The 26,232-nt window shown below is 44.3% G+C and overlaps 1 protein-coding gene across 2 annotated transcripts; it reads right to left on the minus strand.

Moving 5' to 3' along the window:
• Positions 1–1,957: 1,957 nt before the first annotated feature.
• On the minus strand, positions 1,958–25,619 carry LOC133460145 (serine/threonine-protein kinase MRCK gamma-like). 2 transcript variants are annotated; one of them, XM_061740704.1, is made up of 16 exons: positions 25,457–25,619; positions 22,540–23,748; positions 16,910–17,001; positions 16,399–16,482; positions 15,504–15,599; positions 15,164–15,312; positions 13,250–13,343; positions 12,947–13,144; positions 10,576–10,824; positions 10,012–10,091; positions 9,786–9,885; positions 8,491–8,939; positions 4,991–5,088; positions 3,360–3,421; positions 2,702–2,776; positions 1,958–2,582 (listed from the first exon to the last, which is right to left on the minus strand). In XM_061740704.1, the coding sequence occupies exons 2-16, from the start codon at positions 23,654–23,656 to the stop codon at positions 2,409–2,411; spliced, it is 3,117 nt and encodes a 1,038-aa protein (XP_061596688.1). In that variant the 5' UTR covers positions 23,657–23,748; positions 25,457–25,619; the 3' UTR covers positions 1,958–2,408. The 2 variants fall into 2 exon arrangements, with proteins under 2 accessions (XP_061596688.1, XP_061596689.1); XM_061740705.1 differs by lacking the exon at positions 3,360–3,421 and having other exon boundaries at positions 2,420–2,582.
• Positions 25,620–26,232: the final 613 nt, after the last annotated feature.

Raw genomic sequence — 26,232 nt, forward strand, 5'->3', positions numbered from 1 at the left:
AATAACATGTCATAATTGAAGGAGAACTAATTAAAACGGATGTCCTTAACATTAACCTATTGTATTATTGAATTATCAAGGACACTTTCGTGTTTTTATGTTTAGAAATGTTAAAGATATTAAAAGAAAACCATAACACAATGAGGAAAATACTGTGGCGAACAAGTCGTGCCCAGAGCGTGTCTCGAACCACAGTCTCCCAGACCACAGTCAACTGCACTAACCAGTCTCCCAGACCACAGTCAACTGCACTAACCAGTCTCCCAGACCACAGTCAACTGCACTAACCAGTCTCCCAGACCACAGTCAACTGCACTAACCAGTCTCCCAGACCACAGTCAACTGCACTAACCAGTCTCCCAGACCACAGTCAACTGCACTAACCAGTCTCCCAGACCACAGTCAACTGCACTAACCAGTCGGCCAAATGCTGATGTGTTGCCCAGGCGGACAAGGCCTTATCTTATCTTTGGTCGTTACACTATGTTCCAAAAAGTATCGTTTTTAATGGACAAGATCCGGCATTTTACGTTGAATTCTATTGTTCAGCTTTTAAAATTCTAGCTAAATACATAAAAAAGGGAGGTGAGGTGTGAGCTTCATAACAAAACTTCTGTGCCTACTGAGCATTAATAACATGTCATAATTGAAGGAGAACTAATTAAAACGGATGTCCTTAACATTAACCTATTGTATTATTGAATTATCAAGGACACTTTCGTGTTTTTATGTTTAGAAATGTTAAAGATATTAAAAGAAAACCATAACACAATGAGGAAAATACTGTGGCGAACAAGTCGTGCCCAGAGCGTGTCTCGAACCACAGTCTCCCAGACCACAGTCAACTGCACTAACCAGTCGGCCAAATGCTGATGTGTTGCCCAGGTAAGATAAGGCAAGGCCTTATCTTATCTGTGGTCGTTACACTATGTTCCAAAAAGTATTGTTTTTAATGGACAAGATCCGGCATTTTACGTTGAATTCTATTGTTCAGGTTTTACAATTCTAGCTAAATACATAAAAAAGGGAGGTGAGGTGTGAGCTTCATAACAAAACTTCTGTGCCTACTGAGCATTAATAACATGGGGTTAGCCATAGAAAGGGGCGATAACAGCCTCCTGCGCCTACTAGTAGGTAGAGTAGGGCCCTACTGGCCCATATCTATGGGATGATTGTTATCATTTTGTCCTTCATTCAATGGTATGACAGCAGTCAAATCGGGTGACGGATCCCATTGACTTCGCATAGTACTATATCCGTGGTGCTCCCATTAAAACCTCAATAAAACACTGCTAAAACAGCGATAAAAACGTGCTTTTACAAACTAACAGTAACAAACAGTACCTTGCGCGACAAAAACGCATAATTTAGCCACTATAACAAAGAATAATATATAAATAATAATAATGTCATAATCCGTGTATATATCACGACCACGGATCCCCTTGACTTTGCATGGTACAATATCCGTGGTGCCCACACGTAATCGTGATCAAACGTGATCAAACCAAGAGGCTTATATTGACAGGGAGGAAAACGGAGGAAATGATATCTATAATTTCAGGTAGTTTTAGTTAGTTTTCTAAAAACGCAATATAGTTTCAGTGAGTTATCGTTTTTGTCTTTTAATTTTCGTTTTTTATTTAGTTCAATTAACAAAATTGTTTTTTCAATTTTAGTTTTCGTTATTTCGTTCGTTTTCGTGAACGATAATTACTCTGGTCCGTACACAGCGGTCCGAAAAGCAGCTGATGTAGCTTCCAACGAATGTCTTAAAGGGTTGGCACTTTAATTTAAAACATATTGGATAACCGAGGACGTGAACTTGGACGTCCTGAGTGCAACTCCACCTCCGAGTCTCTTCAACCTGCACACGGACACCTTTACCTGCTAACGCTCGTGCGTTTCCTTGAGACCAAATGAATCTGATAGTCTGAGTTTGGAAATCAAACTGTGATTTATTAATCTTCCACACCGACAAAGCCTGCAGTGTTCGTACAAAACCAGGTCACGTGGTCATCAATTACAGCACAGCAAAGACAATAGCGGCGGTTGTGCTACACAACTCGTACGTGAAGATTCTCAGAGAAATATTCATATTCAGTGACTCCAAATACACCAATATGGTCTAAAATACCTGTCCTCTCAGTGTCACTCAGGAATCACGTTAAAGTAAGCTAAAGTCAGTGTTTTTCTGGACCTCATGCAGGTTGTTCTGACCGACCAGAAGACGGGTCAGAAGATGTGCCTCGCACTCAGAACGCAGCAGTTTCCTCTCGCACCAGCAGGAGACTTTACTCCGGGAGTGTCCTTCGGTTCAAACGTCCACAACAAAGACATCTTTCTCTCTCATCTTGGTGGTTTGGGATGCAGGGGAGCGTGAAGAGCTCGTGCTCAGCTCTGCTCCTTCAGATGCATTCAAGAGATCTGGGTAAACGTCCAGGAGATCTGGGTAAACGTTCAGGAGATCTGGGTAAACGTTCAGGAGATCTGGGTAAACCCCATCCGTCCCAGGAGTTAAAGTAGCTCCCTTCAGCACACGCTAGCAGGTAGGATTCACTCCTCACCTGCGGCAGGCGGATCTGGAACACAGAGGAAGAAAAACCAACCGTCTGTTTATCATGTTGACCTTTCCTTGCATCCAGACCTGCAGGACCACCAGGGTCCAGATCCTGGTCTGGTTTGGGTGTGGTGTCCCTACCCGGTGGAAGAGCAGCAGGTGGCGGTGCAGGGGAATCACCAGCGGGTAATGGCAGGTAGGGGGCGCCGTCCACTTCTGGAACAGAGGAGCAGAGGAACGTTGGAGATTCATGGAAACTGGTTGTTCAGAATTGGACCAGCTACAAACAGCTAATCGCTGCTGAAGAGTGTGGGGTTTTTTTATGGAGCTAGAACAGTCTCATAATTCACAAATGCACACGCCGATCCACAAATGCACAGGACAAAATTCACCAATGCACAGAACGATTCACACATTCGTAGGACAAGATACACAAATGTATTTTTCATGCACACACAAATATAACCTGAACTTTTTTTTGTCTGTGAGCTGCGCTGCATTTGTGTGACTTTTGAGACTCCTCTGACGTGACTCGATCCACAAATACGTTTTTTTTTAACAGGGAAGGATCTGCAACCAATCAGATGTCTTCCTTTGTTTATTTATACGTTATATTTGTGAATCAGTCTGTGCATTTGTGAATTTTGTCCTGTGCATTTCTGGATCGGCGTGTGCATTTGTGAATTATGAGACTGTTCTAGCTCCATAGTTCTTCATGTCAGGTAATCATTTAGGCGACGTGCTCCTTAAAATAAGATACCCATGTTGCAACAGAGAGGAGTAAAGTGGATCAGCTTACATGGTCTGGTGTTTCCACACAGTGGCAGCAAATAGCAAGAGATGCTGGGCAGATACCGAGCTCTGTGATTGGACGAGACAGAGGAAAGTCTGATGAGCAGAGCTGCAGGCTTCTTCAATGAAAGGAACAGAATAGGGAGGAAGTGATGGAGGGAGTGATGGAGGGAGTGAGGAGAGCGAGGGGTGGAAGGAGGGAGGAGACACTGGTGTGTTTTTACGGCACATTAAAGTCCATGCAAACCAAAGCTAAAGCTAGACTTGCAGATCAAACCGAGCAGAGGTCAGTGTGTGATTCACTCCGTTGTTGGGAGGATTTAATGACGTCACATCTATATGCAGCAGAGCGTAACCATGAGTTGGACAGCTGAGGATTAAATCATGCCCCTAAAATACACTGAAGGCCACGTCTCTCCTTCTATACGCCCTTAAAGCATTTCCCTGTCCGTGTAGAGGAAGCACTGTGGTTCTCTCTTTCAGGTCCAGCTACTGTAAGGCTATTTAAATCTGTTTTAAATGAGAACACAGATGAGTATTTTCACGTTATCCCTACTATAGATATAAACCATCTAAACTGACATCCTGGTCATCGCTCACAACTCCTCCATATCTCTTTACTGCGTCATATCGGTCACCAACGACGACTAAAAGCTCCGTCCCTGTAGGGGGAGCTGTTGAGCCAAACATGTCCAGTTCTATCAGCATTCTGGGAGCTGATTGGTCCTTACAGCATCATTAGCTGCCAATACTTGCTGTTGAATCTCAATATAATACTAATATTAATATGTTGCAGAACTACAGTCATATAATTCATGCAACAGCTGAAAAAACTGTTCGAATCAAATCCTTATAATCGATTCTGAATCTTCGGAATCTTCTGAAGGAAGATTTCTTCAGCAATAATAAAGCTGCTTTCCCTGGTCCGACACTGTCTGCTGTAACTTTTACAAACTATCCAAGTAAAAGAATGCAGGCTGCGATTTAATTCTTGGACTTTTTGTTTTCTTGGACATTTGTTGCTTTTCTTGGAAGCTACTGCTAGCATGCTCCGCTCCTTGCTTGGTGTTGAGTCTCATATAAACTGTAGTCTTTGGTCCCGTTAACTGTCCTACAGCAGAGCAGACATACCAACATGTTTGTCTGGGTAGAAATATGTTTTGGATTCCAGTTGAATGATTCTCCAGTTAAAAGTTTCCCTTCCATCTGCGTAAACGTAACCTTTCTTGAGCATTTCTGCTCCCGACCCGTCACATTGACCACTACACTGTTGTAGGAAATAGCTTCATTTTTGACGTTTAAACATCTAGTGGGCAGAATGACATCAAGGTGCAGATAACGAAATTGGGATGTACTGCACGATATTAAGTTATGAAAACATGGAGTATATTTGCTTGTTACCATCTGTAAAGAAATTAATATCATGCAAACTGAGACAAACTGACATTCTGCTGAAAAACCTTAATTTGTCCCCCGGGATTAATAAAGTGTTATTGCATGGACTTTGGCAGACATGTGATTGTTCATGCAGTGAAACAGAGGAGAAGATGGCAGCTGTGTAGAAGGTCTGGAGACGAGGATGATGATGACGATGTGCAGAGGAAGCAGGAGTATTTATATATAGTATTTATTCGTTACCCGTTTCCATGGCTGCTCTCCAGTGCTGGATCTCTTCTTTCAAGCTCATGCTTTCCTTCTCCAGCTCGTTGCATCTCCTCGTCGCTTCATGTAAGGCTCTGGTGGAGGAAGAGGAGAGTTCACAGCAGAGGTAGGCATTAACTCTGGTCCTCCAGCGCCGCTGTCCTGCTGGTTTGAGATGTTTCCTTGCATCAACACACCTGATTCTAGTCAGAGATGCACTGATTGAGCGGCAACTGATCGGTTTTGATCGGAGATCGGAAAATAATAGTTCAGAGCAGCCGATCTGATGACGTTTACACCAACAAACGCCGGCCGCGAGAGCGTTCCCACATCTCAGACTGAGCTGTCCTGAAGGGCCGTGGCCGTCTCTATAAGGGCCGTGGTTATCTCCATAATGGGGCGTGGTTATCTCTATGCGGGGGCGTGGTTATCTCTATAAGGGGCGTGGTTATCTCTATAAGGGGGCGTCAGCCTCGCCGGTATGGGAGTTTTACAATGTCCGAAAAGAACAACAAATTTGTAGTTTGCAAAGTGTGTCCAAAGGAAATACCCCGGGGAGGAATGTTACACAAGAATTTCAACACAACGAAGCTGATAAGACATTTGAACGTTTTTCACATGAAGGACGATAATGAATGCAAACGCCTGCGTACAGATAAAGATGGCCAAGCGGATTTGGCATGCGAGGTACAGTGGTGGGTAAGATGTTTACAGCCAGAGACAAATCTGTAGGCACAATGATACACAGTGTCAAGCGAGCGCAGACACTGATGCATTTATGTACAACACATCACCATAATCCAGCAACACATCACCATAATCCAGCAGATCATTCATATACAACACATCACCGTAATCCAGCAGATCATTCATGTACAACACATCACCATAATCCAGCAGATCATTCATGTACAACACATCACCATAATCCAGCAGATCATTCATCAACACATCACCATAATCCAGCAGATCATTCATGTACAACACATCACCATAATCCAGCAGATCATTCATGTACAACACATCACCATAATCCAGCAGATCATTCATGTACAACACATCACCATAATCCAGCAGATCATTCATCAACACATCACCATAATCCAGCAGATCATTCATGTACAACACATCACCATAATCCAGCAGATCATTCATGTACAACACATCACCATAATCCAGCAGATCATTCATCAACACATCACCATAATCCAGCAGATCATTCATGTACAACACATCACCATAATCCAGCAGATCATTCATGTACACATCACCATAATCCAGCAGATCATTCATGTACAACACATCACCATAATCCAGCAGATCATTCATGTACAACACATCACCATAATCCAGTAGATCATTCATGTACAACACATCACCATAATCCAGCAGATCATTCATCAACACATCACCATAATCCAGCAGATCATTCATCAACACATCACCATAATCCAGCAGATCATTCATCAACACATCACCATAATCCAGCAGATCATTCATCAACACATCACCATAATCCAGCAGATCATTCATGTACAACACATCACCATAATCCAGCAGATCATTCATGTACAACACATCACCATAATCCAGCAGATCATTCATCAACACATCACCATAATCCAGCAGATCATTCATGTACAACACATCACCATAATCCAGCAGATCATTCATCAACACATCACCATAATCCAGCAGATCATTCATCAACACATCACCATAATCCAGCAGATCATTCATCAACACATCACCATAATCCAGCAGATCATTCATGTACAACACATCACCATAATCCAGCAGATCATTCATGTACAACACATCACCATAATCCAGCAGATCATTCATGTACAACACATCACCATAATCCAGCAGATCATTCATCAACACATCACCATAATCCAGCAGATCATTCATGTACAACACATCACCATAATCCAGCAGATCATTCATCAACACATCACCATAATCCAGCAGATCATTCATGTACAACACATCACCATAATCCAGCAGATCATTCATGTACAACACATCACCATAATCCAGCAACACATCACCATAATCCAGCAGATCATTCATGTACAACACATCACCATAATCCAGCAGAACATTCATGTACAACACATCACCATAATCCAGCAACACATCACCATAATCCAGCAGATCATTCATCAACACATCACCATAATCCATCAGATCATTCATGTACAACACATCAACATAATCCAGCAGAACATTCATGTACAACACATCACCATAATCCAGCAACACATCACCATAATCCAGCAGATCATTCATCAACACATCACCATAATCCAGCAACACATCACCATAATCCAGCAGATCATTCATCAACACATCACCGTAATCCAGCAGATCATTCATGTACAACACATCACCATAATCCAGCAACACATCACCATAATCCAGCAGATCATTCATCAACACATCACCATAATCCATCAGATCATTAACACATCACCATAATCCAGCAGATCATTCATCAACACATCACCGTAATCCAGCAGATCATTAACACATCACCATAATCCAGCAGATCATTCATCAACACATCACCGTAATCCAGCAGATCATCAACACATCACCGTAATCCAGCAGATCATTCATCAACACATCACCGTAATCCAGCAGATCATTCATGTACAACACATCACCATAATCCAGCAGATCATTCATGTACAACACATCACCATAATCCAGCAGATCATTCATCAACACATCACCGTAATCCAGCAGATCATTAACACATCACCATAATCCAGCAGATCATTCATAAAAACATCACCGTAATCCAGCAGATCATTAACACATCACCATAATCCAGCAGATCATTCATATACAACACATCACCATAATCCAGCAGATCATTCATCAACACATCACCATAATCCAGCAGATCATTCATACACATCACCATAATCCAGCAGATCATTCATATACAACACATCACCATAATCCATCAGATCATTCATGTACAACACATCACCATAATCCAGCAGATCATTCATGTACAACACATCACCATAATCCAGCAGATCATTCATGTACACATCACCATAATCCAGCAGATCATTCATAAACACATCACCATAATCCAGCAGAGGCAGGAATGTTGATGTTAGCAGATACTTCCTAGCACTGAGGGAGAAGCCGCTGTTGTTTCCAAAGAAGAATCCTAACTTCACCCTGAGCTCGGAGACCAGATTTACAATGTGGGATTTGAAGGATAGTTGGCGATGGAGGAGAAAGCCCAAGTACTTATAGCTTGACACTGATTCAATTTATTTTCCTTGAAAAGTTAAGATGTTAGGAAGATTTAGTGGCAGCTCACTTGCGTTCGAAAAACAGCATGAATATTTGGTTTTGTCTGAATTTAAAACAAATTTTAGCTTCTGCAGGTGAGACTGTACAACAGATTGTACAAAGTCAAAGTCCTGTACAATAGATGACGCACAACAATAAATAATAGTAACAGATACCTCTGCATGTGTTCATCAACCGGTGATGTTAGCTTGGTCTCCTCTTCAGCGTCGGTGGTGATGTGGGTGGAGGTGCTAGTAGCTCCTAGCGGGGTAACTGCAGCTCCTAGCGGGGTAACTGCAGCTGCTAGCGGGGTAACTGCAGCTGCTAGCGGGGTAACTGCAGCTGCTAGTGGGGTAACTGCAGCTGCTAGCGGGGTAACTGCAGCTCCTAGCGGGGTAACAGCAGCTCCTAGCGGGGTAACTGCAGCTGCTAGCGGGGTAACTGCAGCTCCTAGCGGGGTAACTGCAGCTCCTAGCGGGGTAACTGCAGCTCCTAGCGGGGTAACTGCAGCTCCTAGCGGGGTAACTGCAGCTCCTAGCGGGGTAACTGCAGCTGCTAGCGGGGTAACTGCAGCTCCTAGCAAGGGAGAAAGCTTTTCCTGCAGAGAATCTGCAAGCTGGACCATCTGGAGGAAAAAAAAAACACATGGACTCAAACTCGTAATTCTCACTTTGTTGCAAAAGTTTTGGCACCAATACAAATGATAGTCTTTGCAAACCTTATAGTAGGCCTATAGTGTACGGAAGCTTTGATTCAGACCCACTTGAAAATATAATAAATTCCCAATAATGTAATAAAGTATTACATTATTGGTAAAAATGTTATTACTGTAATAAAAATTGTAATAAAAATGTTATTACAATATGGTGAATGGGATCCTCAACTTGTGGCACAACTCTGCATTTATCCAGGCTGAGGCTGGATTTAACCGAATTGTTTCTGCTCATTCACCTACTACTACTCATCAGATCGGGACTTGAATAAAGCAGCAAGGAAATCCTATCTGTTAGGATTCGGTCATGACATTGACATCCGTCGTCCCAGAGAGACCCTGTGATGCACTGGGGGCCTGTCCGGGATGTACTACTCCATTTAGCGCTAAGAAAGCATGGGAAAGACTCCAGCAGACCCATGTGACCCTATATAGGAATAAACGGGTATAGAAAATGGATAAATGGATTACAGATGAAGAAAAGCCTCAACTGTAAATATTAAGTCTTTGAGGAAATGTGATGTATTCTCCAATAACTTATGAAATGCTTCTAGATATAACATTGGTCATTATTTAAGCATCATCACCATCATCATCATCATCATCATCATCATCATCATCATCATCATCATCATCATCATCATCATCATCATCATCATCATCATCATTTATTTAACTCACGACCATGATCACTTGGTACGGAGCTCAAGTATACAAACGATTGTACATTTACAAGAGAACTGAAGACTGAAGACTCACCAGTTCCTCTGGTGGAAATGGGTCTCCCACCTCGACCTTCGTGTCCTCGACCTTCGTCTCCTCCGTCTGCGTCACGATGTCTCGATCAAAGTCGACGGCACTTAAGAGAACAGCTAAGTTAAACCTTTTCAAACACTGAAAAGCTCAACTGGAAACTCATTAAACTCATTAAACTCATTAAAGTCATTGGTGCACAAAAACATATGGCTGGTGATTGTGAGCTCACCTGGCAGCGGTGTAAGAATATCCAACAAAAGCCAAGTGGACGCCTAAAGGAGTCGCGTCCTCAACGTCGGAAAGCATTTCCTGCAGAACGCAACAAAACACGTTTCACTCCACAAGCTTGGTTTATTTCTGAAGGTGCTTCCTTTGGAACAGATACACATTAATCCAGTACTGAATTTGTGACTCAATGTCATAAAAGATAAAAGCGGGAATAAATTCCATTAAAATAGTTTTTTCTTCTTCTAAAATAGTACTTGTGCCCAAAGATCCTTCACCAGTCAACCTTGACATTGGCTGCGTTTACATGGGAAGTTTAATTCCTCTTTAATTCAGAATTCAGAATCCATCCCCCTATCCAATCAGAACCTTCCCAACCCCCAGACCTTAAGAAGAATTGGAGAAAGCCGATCAAACGTGTTTTCCATGTAAACCTCAATTCAGAATTACTATTTCCATGTAAACTACAAGGAAAATAGTTTAATTCGGAATTATTTTATTCAGAATAATTAATTCCGAATTAAAAAACATCATTTAACTGTGGCCACAAAGACGCCACCCGAGCTACCATTTCACTGAGACAGTCGTCTACGATGTCGAAGTTGGACGTGTCTGCGGGACCGGAGACGTCGGGCAGGAAGGGGGCGGGAAGGTCATGCAGCGAATCCCAGTCGATCTCGGAGAAGAACCGGTGAGTCCTGAAATCACCGAGGCCGTTTCTCCCCAGACGATTTTCCCTGTCGCACACGAGTCCGGCGATGAAGGAACTCGCCTCGTCCGACATCTCAGAGTCCGGAGGAGGAAGTTGGAAATTATCCTGGAGAGAAAAGACGATGGATGACAGAAGGTTTAATTTGTAAAAGAGAAGGCACTGATTCACACCAACAAATGTTGAGATTAATGTTGAAGTACAAGTCGAGAAAAAAGTCGAAATGTGGAGAAAAAAGGCGAAATTTCGTCTCTATTCACGAAATTTCGACTTTATTTTTGAAATTGTATTTCAAAATTAATCTCAACATTACGGAAGAGTATCAGGGCCAGTCAGGAGAAAAAATATTTGAGAGGGGAAGATTTTTTTTTATTATGCACTTCGAGAAAAAAGTCAAAATGTCGAGAAAAAAGTTGAAATTTGGAGATTAATATTAAAATCTACTTTTGAGAAAAAAGTTGGAAACGGTGCGTGATTGTGTGTCTGTGTCGGTGAGAATGCGGTATGGAAGGGTCCTGCCATGGAGGATTTGAGCCTCCATTGGCAGGACAACAAAACTTAATAATTTATCAATATTATATTATACAAAGATGGTTATTATTATTATTATTATTATTATTATTATTATTATTATTATTATTATTATTATTATTAGTATTATTAGCATTATTATTATGTATAGTATATCATATTATTATTAGTATAGATATAGGATAGGTGAATGGATGAATGAATGGGATGCCTGGGTCTGGGGCCCTCCGTTGTCGGGCCTGCGCGGGTGTCGCCTTGTTGGGGGGTTCCCTCTCTCCGGGCCCGTCTCCGGTCCCCCCCGCTGCCTCTGCGGCGGGGCGCCCCTCTGGTCTTGGAGGGCCACTTTCGTAGGGGACGGGTGCGCCTGCCCGCGTCGGCGGCCGGGGCGGCTCTGTCTCTCCGGGCAGGCTGGCCCCCTGCCGGGTGGGGGTCGTTGGCCTGAAGGGTGAGGGCCTCCTGGCCGCGTGTCTGGCCCGGACCGGGTGGCCGGGGATTGCCTGGGTCGCGGTCCGCCGCCGCGGGATCCCTGGCTGTTTCTTCCCGCGCCGTGGGGGCCCCGCCCGCGGGCCCCCTCGGCCGCCGCCGGGGGGGGGGGGGGGGGTGGGGGCGGGGGGCTCGCAGGCGGTGGGTTGCCTCCCTCCTGCTTCTCCCCTCTGTGGGGTTGCCGGTGGCCTGGGTTCCGGGTTCTTCCGTGTCAGCCTCTGGTCTTGCGGGTGGCGGGGTTGCCCCCCCCCCTCCCCCACTATAGATACACTTCAGGTGGAGCTTTGTTTGGTTTATTACACACACACACACACACACACACACACACACACACACACACACACACACACAGACACACACACACACACACACACACACACACACACACACACACACACACACATACACACACACACACACACACACACACACACACACACACACACACACACACACACTCACACATACACACACACACACACACACATGATCATATACATACACACACACACACATAGACATACACACTGGCTTGTTCACCTGCATGCTGGCTCTCTAGTTTTTGGGTTTAGGTAGCGGTAGCGGTAGCTTAGCTCAGACTGCGATCAGATCTCAAGATTTAGGTCGATTGCTGTTATTGTTTTGGTTGGCTCCGTGCCGGTTTCGTGCTTTGTTTGTGGTTTTTTGTTGCAGATTTCCAGTGCTTGACGTGTGTTTCCGTGGAAGAGAAAAAAGTTGAAATGTCGAGATTAATGTTGAAGTAAAATGTTGAGAAAAAAAGTTGAAATTTCGAGAAAAAAGTCAAAATGTTGAGAAAAGAGGTGAAATTTTCGACTTTATTCTTGAAATTGTATTTCAACAATCTCGAAATTTCAACTTTTTTGATCTTAGCGTAGATTTCTGTTCATGTACCTGGAAGTTAATGATCTGAGTTTCTGTTCATGTACCTGGAAGTTAATGATCTGAGTTTCTGTTCATGTACCTGGAAGTTAATGATCTTAGTTTCTGTTTATGTACCTGGAAGTTAATGATCTTAGCGTAGGTTTCTGTTCATGTACCTGGAAGTTAATGATCTTAGCGTAGGTTTCTGTTCATGTACCTGGAAGTTAATGATCTTAGTTTCTGTTTATGTACCTGGAAGTTAATGATCTTAGCGTAGGTTTCTGTTCATGTACCTGGATGTTAATGATCTTAGCGTAGGTTTCTGTTCATTTACCTGGAAGTTAATGATCTTAGCGTAGGTTTCGGAGATGGACTCGGCGTAGAAGGGCGTGGTCCCGACTAACATCTCGTAGCCGCAGATACCGAGAGCCCACCAGTCGCACTCGAGGCCGTAACCTCCGTTTCCCTCCACCGTCCTCAGAATCTCCGGGGACAAGTAGTCCGGAGTCCCGACGGCCACCAACGAGCGGATCTAAGGAAACCGACATTAACGGGATCATTAAAACAATTACAAAGAACCAGCGCAAAGTTTCCCTCTGTCAGGCTTACTTGTTAGCAGTGCGGTGTAAACTCTCACCATGCCATCGCTCTGGAGTCTCAGGCAGGAACCGAAGTCGCCCAGTTTCACGTGTCCGTCAGCCGCTAGCAGGACGTTGTCAGGCTTGATGTCTCTGTGGAGGACGCAGGGGGATTTAAAGCTCCACCCTTTTGCAATCTTCCATCCCTATTCCCTATGAAACTGGTCTAAGGGGGCGGGACTAGATGCACGCTAGAGGTTGATCTGTGATTGAAGTGTAAATGACAAATATACAGATGAAATTGATGCTCATGTGAGTAGAAAGTTGTTTTTACACAACAAAAAAATCTCTGGAAGTGAAGTTTGGCTTCTCTTTTGTTTTGTAGTTTGTTTGTTTGTTGTCAATCGTGCACCTCTTAAAATTAAAGCTTTGAAAAGCTGAAGGATTATTTCGGAGTGATTCCTTCATTGTGACGATAGAAACAGCGAGTTTACAGATTGATCCCCGTTCTGACGCAGTCAAAGTGTTGAGGACATTGTTGTATCTGCTGACACCAACTAGACAAACACAGAAACAGGATGTCGGTTCAAAGAAGTGATGTGGATGTTTCAGTAAAGAGGAACTACGTTTGGCTGCAGGTAAAACAACATCTCCGTTGTTTTACGTCCCGAGAACCAGGACCACACGCTATAGCCCCAACTGGTTACTGTGTTACTGCAAAGAGCCACATCAACTACCCATGATCCCTCACTCCCTGCTCTCTCTGAGACATAAAAATACCATTAGAAAACGGAACGGTGAAATCCTGCAATCTGATTGGTTGTTAACTGTGGTATAATGATCTGATTGGTTGTTAACTGTGGTATAATGATCTGATTGGTTGTTAACTGTGGTATAATGATCTGATTGGTTGTTAACTGTGGTATAATGATCTGATTGGTTGTTAACTGTGGTATAATGATCTGATTGGTTGTTAACTGTGGTATAATGATCTGATTGGTTGTTAACTGTGGTATAATGATCTGATTAGTTGTTAACTGTGGTATAATGATCTGATTGGTTGTTAACTGTGGTATAATGATCTGATTAGTTGTTAACTGTGGTATAATGATCTGATTGGTTGTTAACTGTGGTTTAATGATCTGATTTGGTTGTTAACTGTGGTATAATGATCTGATTGGTTGTTAACTGTGGTATAATGATCTGATTGGTTGTTAACTGTGGTATAATGATCTGATTGGTTGTTAACTGTGGTATAATGATCTGATTGGTTGTTAACTGTGGTATAATGATCTGATTGGTTGTTAACTGTGGTATAATGATCTGATTGGTTGTTAACTGTGGTATAATGATCTGATTGGTTGTTAACTGTGGTATAATGATCTTATTGGTTGTTAACTGTGGTATAATGAGCTTATACCACGGCTTCTATTCTAAAGTCTCATCACAGCAGATCATTCCACGTCAGGGAAGCAACAATGTTTCCATGAACCAACTGTTACAGATTTTTTGACGGTTACAGCAGGTAGCAAAAAGTAGCTGGTGTTAAAGTTTATTTTTTATTTTTGTTAACAATTAATGAGGCATGTTGACGGTAAACTTTGATCTCCGGGGAGGAGCTAACGATGGATGGATGGATGGAGGAGTTCCTGTCTCTGACATGCGGAGCTACATCTGGAGAGATGGACTATTGTTTTCCACAGTGGGGATATTTTTACTGGATGATATGTATTTCTGATTAATTAAAAACTACATCAAATAGATTGTGTATTCCTCTATCATATTAACATTATTTGTAACCATTTTATAAAAGTAATACATAACTTGGCGTCGGGCCGGAGACGCCGCTTAGCTGTGATATACTGAGCGTATACCACGGCCTGGCGGTATGGATTGCTTAAAATATTAATAGTAGTACCTGTGCACGTAGCCCAGCCTGTAAACACCTCCTAGCGCTGTACCTGTGCACGTACCTGTGCACGTAGCCCAGCTTGTGGACGCAGTCGACGGCCATGACCATCTCGGCCAGGTAGAACTGAGCCATGTCCTCCGGAATCACGTCCCCGAACTTACTCAGCAGCGTCAGCAGGTCTCCGCCGGGATAGAAGTCCATCACCAGGTACTAGAGCCGTTAGCGACGGGGAGACAAAGGTACAGTATGAGACCAGGCAACACCCACCCAACTGAATACACCAGGTACATCACAGGTAAATCACAGGTACATGACAGGTACATCACAGGTACATGACAGGTACATGACAGGTAAATCACAGGTACATCACAGGTACATGACAGCTACGTATCTGACGGTACCAGGTGGTTGTTGTCCTGGAAAGCGTAATGCAGCTGAGTGATCCATCGTCTGTCTCCCTTCAGCATCACCTCCCGCTCTTCCTGGTAGCAGGCCGTCTGTTCAACGAGAGAAAGACATTTCAACTTTTTTCTCCAAGTGCACAATAAAAAAAAATTCTCTTGCATGGCCCTAGTACTAGTAGTTTTGCTTTCATTTTTAGTTTTGGAAAATGCTAAAAAATCTCAGTGGCAGAAGCTGTTGATCGTGGACGGGTTTAAATTAGGAGCTTCAAACTAATGGGATGGGAAAGAATTATAGTTGTAGTTGATGAGGCATTGTGACACCGTGGCTGACGTGAAACTCCAGCTTCCTCCCCCTGCAGGGGCGACACCTTTGAACAGACTTGAACCACGGGAATGCCATATGATGAAGTTCCTGACTGACTGATATGTTAATACCAACTCATTTGGCCACAGACTTGAACCACAAGAACACTCTATGGGGTAATTTACAACTTAGTGACAGTCATGCCAAATGCCCGATAACGGCATTTGGCCACAGATCACATCTGACTGTAAATAGCTTTTTGTATCTCACCTTTGGCTTGTTTATTCCTGCCTTTTGTACTTTGAACTTACTGTATAAAAGTCATGATTTCAAACCATTCGTGGTCAGCACACCAACCCAGACCTGATCTGTGTAGGTCTGCTCACCGCCGGCTACTGAATAAAACTCACTACACCACAGCGGACCTCTGAACTGGATTTTATATTATTCTTCAACATAGTCAACATGATTCCAAGACATTTGAAAACATAACTCTTATTAAGTAAAGTAAAGTGATTCTCACAAACAGACCAGTTTAAAGGAAGCTGTTTCGTAGTCTGGAGAACGAAGACTGAGTTTAGTTTCTACCTCTCCTCTCCTCAGCATGTGCCACTTATTCATAATCTTTAGAGCGTAAACTTGCTGCGTTCGTCTCATCTTCGCCACGGCGACCTGGAGACAGAAAACACAAAGACGTCAGTAATGTACAGATCTCTGTTTGAAGATCGGATAGATAAACCCTGAACTCTCCGAGCCTTACGGCACAAATTTATATCAATAGTATTGCAATTCAATTTTTTTTTTCATTTAACTTTATTTATATAGTACGGAAGAGTATCAGGCCCATGGAGGAGAAAAATAAAAATAATATTTTAGAGGAGGAAGATTTTTTTTTCCATTGTGCACTTTGAGAAAAGTCAAAATGTTGAGAAAAAAGTCGAAATGTCAAGATTAATGTTGAAGTACGATTTCGACTTTATTCTTGAAATTGTATTCCTGCCAAGGCATAAAATAGAGAGAGCTCGCATTCTTGTTGTACACTGGATGCACAATGACAATAAAGGCTTTACTTTCCGTTAAAGTTCCAGTTCCTGCTCACCTCGCTGAACGAGCCTCGGCCAATCACCTTCAGGATGTCAAAGTCGTCTCTTTTGATTCTCATCTTCTCAACTCGCCTCACTATCGGCCCGGCTGATTGGACGAGAGCAGAGACACACACTTTACTTTTCCTGTAGTGAGTCGACCTCAATACAGATAAATAGCCTAAATGATATTAGATATTAGCTCCTGGTCACAGAAACTTTCATATTGACTTAAGTGAAATCTGAGATTCATTTATAGTGTGTATATTCTGATTTTCCAGAATTTCAGAGGCTCAATTTTGTCTTCAACTGTGACATAGACAGTTTACTTCACAGGCAGAAAGACACATATCGTACTGCAGACCATGGGAGAAGAAAGGATTGTGAGCATGATTTTCTGGAGCTCCCTGAGGCATATTCTCAAAAAACCATTCCTGCGACAAAAGGTAATATCCCTTTACAAGAAGATGTCAACAAATGGCCACTGGTGGTGTGACTTCCAAAACTAGAAGCAGATATAGGGCTGCTTATTGGGACTAATGCACCAAAAGCTATTGAGCCCTGGCAAATAATTGCCAGTGTAGAGGACGCTACGGTCCATACGCTGTAAGAACACGCCTTGGTTGGACCATTAACGGACCACTGCGAGAGATCACTGGCCATAACACAACATCTGGATTGATGCAGGTTCAAGCAAACCGAATAGCAGTTACCCAATTGGAGGAACTCTGGAATCAACAGTTTCAGTGTGACTTTCCTGCAACCAGAGTGAGAAGCTGGATATGTCTAGGGAAGATCGTCAGTTTCTTAACATGGTCACACAGTCAGCCAAACTTGTGGATGGACATCATAGCATTGCTCTGCCATTGAGAGACAAAGAACTAAAGATGCCGAACAACCGAAAGGTAGCTGCACAACATGCTCTGAACTTAAGGCGGAAGTTTATGAAGAACCCAGCGTTCCACTCAGAGTACTCAGCATTCATGGAAAGCATTATCAAAAGGGGATATGCTGTGAAGGTACCCGACATGGACATCAGCCGGGACGATGGTCGCGTTTGGTACTTGCCACATCATGGGGTGTATCACCCGAGGAAAAAGACGCTTCGAGTGGTCTTATATATATATATATATATATATATATATATATATATATATATATATATATATATATATATATATATATATATATATATATATATACTGTATATATACGACCCGTCCTCCGGCGGTGGGCTATTATTACCCCCCACTGAGTGTGGTGGTGATTTGACACACAGAGAGTGTGTTTGAACTTTAATAATCTCCCAGCTGTCTCTGGTTCTACTGTTGGACATAGTTAGAATCTGCTGCAGGTCCAGATCGACACGTGGACCTTTGAGCAGCTTTTACGACGACACGACTGATGACCAGCTCTTTGAGGGACGACTTTCAGCTGCCAACTAAAGTATATGCACCCCTCGGACTGAAAAGGATTTCTCCACTAACTTGCAGTGTTGGGGTAGTTACTCAAAAAAAGTAATCCATTACATATTACTAGTTACTTTTAAAAAAAGTAGTCCCTTACACTACTTAGTTACTGGTTGCTGAAAGTAACTAGTTACATTACTAGTTACATTACTTTTGGATTACTCCGCAATATCACCTGAGCTGCACCATAACTCGATTGCCAATGAACAACATTTACAGGACTGTCTCAGAAAATTAGAATATTGTGATTTTCTGTAATGCAATTACAAAAACAAAAATGTCATCCATTCTGGATTCTTTACAAATCAACTGAAATATTGCAAGCTTTTTATTATTGTAATATTGCTGATCATGGCTTACAGCTTAAGAAAACTCAAATATCCTATCTCAAAAAATGTGAATATTCTGGGAATCTTAATCTTAAACTGTAAACCATAATCAGCAATATTAAAATAATAAAAGGCTTGCAATATTTCAGTTGATTTGTAATGAATCCAGAATGGATAACATTTTTGTTTTTTTTTAATTGCATAACAGAAAATGAAGAACTTTATCACAATATTCTAATTTTCTGAGACAGTCCTGTAGTTGGAACCTTATTACTGCAGTGCCCAGATCAGCACCAGAAATCCCGTAAAATCCCATAAAATCCCGTAAGATCACGTTAAAGGCTGATTTATGGTTCTGCGTTACACCAACGCACTACGGCGTAGAGTATGCGGCGACGCGCACCGTACGGTGTGTGTCGCCGCGTACCCTACGCCGTAGGTTCTGCGTCGATTTAACGTGGAACCATAAATCAGCCTCAAGTCAGACAAGTGTTGCGCAACGCGTGAAGACGCATGAAAGGTAAGTTTGATTTTCTTTTCTGTTTTCCCGTTCTAAATGTAGTTGAAAAGCTTAAAGTAACTAAAGTAACGTATTTTTTCTTGTCTTAGAGTAACTATAACGGGATTACCCAAATTACAACTGTAACGCGGTACATTACTGCGTTACTGGCAAATGTAATCTCGTTACAGTAACGCGTTACTTTGTAACGCGTTACACCCAACACTGCTAACTTGTCATTAACTTCAAGTGTTCCTTCTGGCAGGGGCATTGCCAATGGAAATTAGCCTTTTGGCTACAATTGGGTGCATTTACATTTTTAAAATGTTCATTAATGTACATTGCCCCTCTATAACAAAGAAATGAGAAATGAAATAATTGTGATCTGACTGTCACGAACAGAGTTTTGCAGACCGTACAGAACAATCAGCCTAACCTTAACCCTGACCGCAGACTCGGCATTCAGCCTAACCCTAACCCTTAAGCCTGATTTAAGGTTCTGCATTAAACCAACTCAGAGCCTACGGCGTTGCCGTGACCACGTTGCTGTGACGCCGTCGTGAACCTTCGGACTTCTCCGTCACTCCATTTCTCTGCGGTGCTAAACCCCCCCCAGAGCGCTAGTTGATACTTTGTTTAGCTTCCGGCTTTTCTGGTTACAGTGAATCAAAGAGATAAGGACAACAATTGTGCAAAAAAACAAAACAATCATAACACACACGAAGAAAAGAGCGCTGAAAGTTCACGACTGCTTCACGAACCGGAGACTGGAAATTCGTTGCTAACAAGTGAACCAATCACAGCCCTCTCGGTCTGCGTTGGGTCTGCATCGCGTCGACGTGTAGTTACAATTTTTGGGAGGTACTACGTCAGGCTACGGTGTAGCTATGGAGAAACTCCCGCATAGCCGCGAACCTACAGCGAAGGTTTAACGCAGAACCATAATTCAGCCTAACCTTAACCCTAACCGCTGACTCAACGTTAGGGATGGGAATCGAAAACCGGTTCTTGTTGAGAACCGGTTCCCAATGTTTCAATTCCTTGGAATAGTTTGCCTTTTTTGCAAATGATTCCCTAAACGATTCCAGTGGGCGCCAATGACGTCACCGCATTCGCGCCCAGCAGGAAAACATGGCGACAAAGCGGCATAAACGCTCGAAAGTTTGGTTACATTTTACCAAAAAGCCTGACAACAGGGCGACTTGCAATGTGCACATTTCAAAGGGAAGAAACACTAGCAACATGCAAAAGCATTTGCATATACAGCATGCAATAACTTTTAATGAATGTTGCGTGTTTGATCTTGTAAAACCTGCTATTACTAACTACTAACGTTAAGTGAATCCCTTCTCATGCATTACCTTTAGATGACCATGACGAGAGACTAAGAGTGACTAAGTTTGTGTTGAAAGGCTTGCACCCATTTACCACAGGAGATGCCCCTGATTTTCGGTAGGTGAATGTGTTAAATTGTAGGCTAGAATCGATAAGAGAATCGATAAAGAATCGAATCGTTAAACAGAATCGAAAATGGAATCGGAATTGGAAAAATCTTGTCAATTCCCATCCCTACTCAGCGTTCAGCCTAACCCTAACCAATAATGTCTGGAATGCTGCCCCTCCCCTAACTTTGCCTCTGGGACAGGGCAGTAAATCCAGCGTCTGGAATGATCTGAGTCATGGTCCGGTCCGAGTCTAGACCTGAACCCCGTAGAGATGCTGAGTTCTCTCCAGAGACCCGTTACCATGACAACATGAACAACAACAGCAACTCATTCACCAGAGAATATCCAGCTCTGCTTCAGTTTCACCAAAACAGACGGAAACGGTTGTACGAGTTGGAGTTTTCATCCTGCAAGGATAAAACCGTGAACCCAAACCCGTCCTGGTGCAGCTTCAGCCAGAGTTTACAGAGACGTAAACACTGTCAGGCTGAGAGAAACAGTTCAGCAGGTTTGTTTGTGCAGCTTTGGTCCCTGAAAAACCTCTGGATACAGTTTTCATGCAGATTCTGAGCATCTCTGTTTGTGAGGAAGAGATGAATGAAATCCTGCGTTCAATAAGTTTGGTATTTCTGTCCAGTAAAACCTGATCTGAATGCAGAAACATGTTGGACGTCTCTAGTGTTTAACCGAAGCTTCGTTCAGAGATGTTGGTATAAACAAGCTCTGGAGAGATTCTCCGGAGTTCTGCTCTGCTGCTCTGCTGCTTCCTGGCTCCAAGGACGGATTCCAGGAACCAGTCCAGGAATCCTCCTTCCTACCAGGGGGGCAGTTCCTGGTCCTGGAGGACCATGTCCAGCACGGTCCTGGTCCTGGAGGACTGTGTCCTGCATGGTCCTGGTCCTGGAGGACCGTGTCCTGCACATGGTAAACGTGTCCCTGCTGAAACCATCACCAGACTTGTGTAGCCCTTGATGACTTGATGATAACGAGCTTTAACACATGTTTTGAAGTCGGGAAACGTCTGAACCGTGCAGGACACGTCTCGAGGACCAGGATTTGCCAGCCCCTGCTCTTCTTTGTGGTCCAGTCAGAAATAGGTCCAGGATTGGACCTATTTCTCTATTTCCTATTTCGGTTGGTCAGTTGGGGTTTTTCCCTTGATTGAGGAGAAACTCACAAGATCTGGATCAGTCCACTGGTCTTACATGTTGAAACCAGGAAGACCCAATTAATATTTAGATTTCTTCTCTGAAAAGGGAAATATCTCGTTCTCACGTTTTAATTTTTGTGCTTTAAATGCGGCTCGAATAGCCACTCGTTTGTTAGTGAGAAGACTAACCAAGAGATCCGGCTGTGGATCCATTTACCTCCGTCATGTTTTAGACCAGGGGTCTCCAACCCTGGTCCTCCAGAACCAGAATTGGCCCCTGGTCCTCTGGTCTAAAACATGCAGGACACGGGTCCCCGAGGACCAGGATCGTCCCCAGGTCCCCTGTACCCCTGGCCCCCAGATTCTGATGTGAATTCAAATCTACTCGGCTCATCAACAGCTTTTCTGACGGAAAAGTTACCCGTTGTCGTCGATCAAATTAAACTTGTTTTCAGCTTCATCAAGGAAGAGGCAGAACGTTGAAGTACACATGAGTCCGTTACCACGGTAACAGTACACCTGAGTCCGTTACCACGGTAACAGTACACCTGAGTCTGCTTCACTGTCCTGAAACCGTCCCAAGTTCAGGTTCAACACACTCAACACAACCCGACTCCTGGTCCCGGCGGCGCTGGTTTGTTTACGCTTCCGGGCCACGGGCTCTGGTTACCGTGGTTACCATAGAAGGAAATGATGGATCTGGGTTACCGGTTTCTGAACGAGTTAGTGGTTCTGGATGAACGAGTGAGTCTCACCCCACGTCAGGAATCCGGACACGAACTTCTCTTGGCAGAAACCGGAGCAGGAAAACTCCTGGTAGACGCCGAGCAGCAGGTCCAGCAGAACCTGGACCTGGACCGGTCCCTGGGGGTCCGGACCGGGACCAGAACCGGGACCCTGGTCCGTCTGGGGGTCCAGACCGGGACCAGAACCGGGACCAGGGTCCGTCTGGGGGTCCAGACCAGGACCCGAGTCCGTCTGGGGGTCCGGACCGGGACCAGAACCAGGACCCGAGTCCGTCTGGGGGTCTGGACCGGGACCAGAGTCCGTCTGGGGGTCTGGACCGGGACCAGAACCGGGACCAGGGTCCGTCTGGGGGTCCAGACCAGGACCCGAGTCCGTCTGGGGGTCCGGACCGGGACCAGAACCAGGACCCGAGTCCGTCTGGGGGTCTGGACCGGGACCAGAGTCCGTCTGGGGGTCTGGACCGGGACCAGAACCGGGACCAGGGTTCGTCTGGGGGTCTGGACCGGGACCAGAACCGGGACCAGGGTCCGTCTGGGGGTCCGGACCGGGACCAGAACCGGGACCAGAGTCCGTCTGGGGGTCCGGACCGGGACCAGAGTCCGTCTGGGGGTCCGGACCGGGACCAGAGTCCGTCTGGGGGTCTGGACCGGGACCAGAACCGGGACCAGGGTCCGTCTGGGGGTCCGAACCGGGACCAGAACCGGGACCAGGGTCCGTCTGGGGGTCCGAACCGGGACCAGGACCAGGACCAGAGTCCGTCTGGGGGTCCGAACCGGGACCAGAGTCCGTCTGGGGGTCCGAACCGGGACCAGAGTCCGTCTGGGGGTCAGAACCGGGACCAGAGTCCGTCTGGGGGTCCGAACCGGGACCAGAACCGGGACCAGGGTCCGTCTGGGGGTCTGGACCGGGACCAGGGTCCGTCTGGGGGTCCGGACCGGGACAGGGGTCCGTCTGGGGGTCCGAACCGGGACCAGAACCGGGACCAGAGTCCGTCTGGGGGTGCGGACCGGGACCAGAACCGGGACCCGAGTCCGTCTGGGGGTCCGAACCGGGACCAGAACCGGGACCAGAGTCCGTCTGGGGGTCCGGACCGGGACCAGAACCGGGACCCGAGTCCGTGGACATGTCGCCCCGGGGCCGGTGTTAGCTTAGCTTAGCTTAGCTTAGCTAGCGCTGCAGGGGGGAGTCCATAACTCCAGGTGAGGACGAGGTTCCACCTGTAGAAATAAGGGACAGTGTTGAGCCGCATTTTGTAATAACGATGCATTTTTTGTAATAAACTACTCGAACGCATTTTGTAATAAATTTTGCCGCTTTATGTAATAAGTTGTATTGTGTTCATCATGTCTTCAGATTGATATCTTATGGTTTTCTTTTTTCCAGACAAAGTTCTGACTTCTTATCTTCCGTCTGACAGTTTCGGCAGAACTTCCTCCTTCCTCTGTAACACTGTAATGTGTTGTTAGCAGGATGTCCAAGTAATTTGCTGAATAGGCTCCAGCTGATCCAAAATGCAGCAGCACGAGTGCTGACAGGAATCAGCAGGAGAGACCACGTCTCTCCAGTGTTAGCGTCGCTCCATTGGTTACCCGTAAAATTCAGAATCCAATTTAAAATTTTATCACTTGCATATAAAGCCCAAAACGGCTTAGCTCCGCAGTATTTACAAGACCTGATAGTGCCTTATGTTCCTGTCAGAGCTCTCCGCTCTCAGAGTGCAGGTTTACTCGTAGTTCCTAGAGTATCTAAATGTAGATTTGGAGGGCGGGCGTTCTGCTATCAGGCACCATTACTATGGAACCAACTTCCAATCTGGGTTAAGGAGGCTGTCACCACCTCCACCTTTAAAACTAAACTTAAAACCTTTCTGTTTAGTAAAGCCTATAGTTAGTGTTTAGTAAACCTCTAGCTGGTGTTGGTAAATCTCTAGGTAGTGTAAACTCTAGTGTGTTAAAGTCCTGTAGTTTCTTGTGCTGGCCCCCCTTTTCTTCTCTTTTTTCTCTTTTGTACATGGTGCAGCATCCTCCGCCGGTGGTGAAGAGCATATCTGAATGCACAACACCGGATCCTGCAGCGTGGGAGTGAGAGGGGCAGGGTAACGGCCCGGTCAGGCAGGGGAGAGGTTTGTCCGTCAAGACTCCTCTCCCTGGCCCTGCCCCTTCTCAACCTTTCACCGAATAAAACAGACACCAGCGCTGGATTTTGGAGGCCATAGAAATAAGGAAACAAGGACAACACACTATAAACAGAGATGAGGGAGCGCACATGCTCTCTCACACATGGACCAGCATCTTGGAGGGAGGACAGCGGGGGCGTGGCCGACCTGTCAAACCTGGCAGGTTGGTCACGCCCTCATAGTAACAACAGCTGATAAGAACGTGTCACTTCCCACCATGTGACCATGTTCCCACCAAGTTCTGCCAAAACTGTCAGACGGAAGGTAAGAAGTCGGAACTATGAGAAACCATAAGATATGTAATAAGTTATTACATTTTGAGAAGATTATTACAAAATGCACTTGCAACTTTTTAATTCTCTAGAAAATGTAATAACATTGTGCATTATGCAATAACAATTCTAAAACATAGTTTATTTGTTTGTTATTGGCCTATACAATTCCAAACTTCAAATAGGCAACTAAAGTTATATTTGGAGTTTTATACATAGATTTATTGGGCTACAAAGCTCTGAGGGAAAATGCATAAAAAACAACAAAAGTCACTCTTGTAAAAATTCATTGTTAAACAAACAACAATAATAGGTTTTATTACATAATGCACCATGTTATTACATTTCCTAGAAAACAAAAAAGTTGCAAGTGCATTTTATAATAATCTTCTCAAAATGCAATAACAAAATGTATTACAAAATGGGGCAGTTTATTACAAAATGCAGCTTTATTACAACCCTAGGTGGCGAGCCTACCTGTAGACGTCCGTCTGCCGCTTCACTCCACAGCGATTGTTCTCACATCCTCTTTCAGCAGGTCCTGTTCCTGTTTCTCTTCTCTTCCTCTCTATTCCCCTGATTCCCCCGACTCTCCCCCACCTCGTCTCTCCGGAGCAAAGACCAGACCTGGTCCTGTTCCTGTTTCTCCCTACTCTCCCCCCACTACCTTGTTTGCCAAGCCTGGTCTCTCCGGAGCAGAGACCAGACCTTGTTTGGTGTTGGGTCTCCTACGCTAGGCTAACCCCCCCTCCCTCTGTCCCGACCAGCCGGACACTAAACACTTCAACATTCCCTTTCTTCTTCTGTAACTCACATGTTTACCGTCCGTTCATCCTTCCCTGCTCTCCTTCCTTCTCTTCTGTCCTCGTTGTTGGTGACGTTGCTGTCAAATACTTAAATAAATACTGAAAACCTCCTACTTTTTCAGCTGCAGAACGTTATTTTCAGTCTATTGTTTTGTGCTTGTTTAAGGTTTGTTATCATCATGTTGTCCAGACAGTTTCTGGGCAGCAGAACTAAAGTTTAGTTACTAAACATAGAACATGAAATCTCCCATAGAGAGTTCTGACAGCTGTAATGGCGCCGCTCCGCCACCAGATGGCAGTATTACTTATTGTGTGCAGGTTATGGGTAAAACCTATAAAACAAATACAAATCCTATTTTCTTAATGCAGAAAAGAGCTTTAAGGATAATTAATAGATCTGACTATTGTGAACCAACAAATAATCTCTTTATTAAATATAATACTCAA

The sequence above is a fragment of the Cololabis saira genome, chromosome 14 (assembly GCF_033807715.1).
Source record: "Cololabis saira isolate AMF1-May2022 chromosome 14, fColSai1.1, whole genome shotgun sequence".
NCBI lineage: Eukaryota > Metazoa > Chordata > Actinopteri > Beloniformes > Belonidae > Cololabis > Cololabis saira.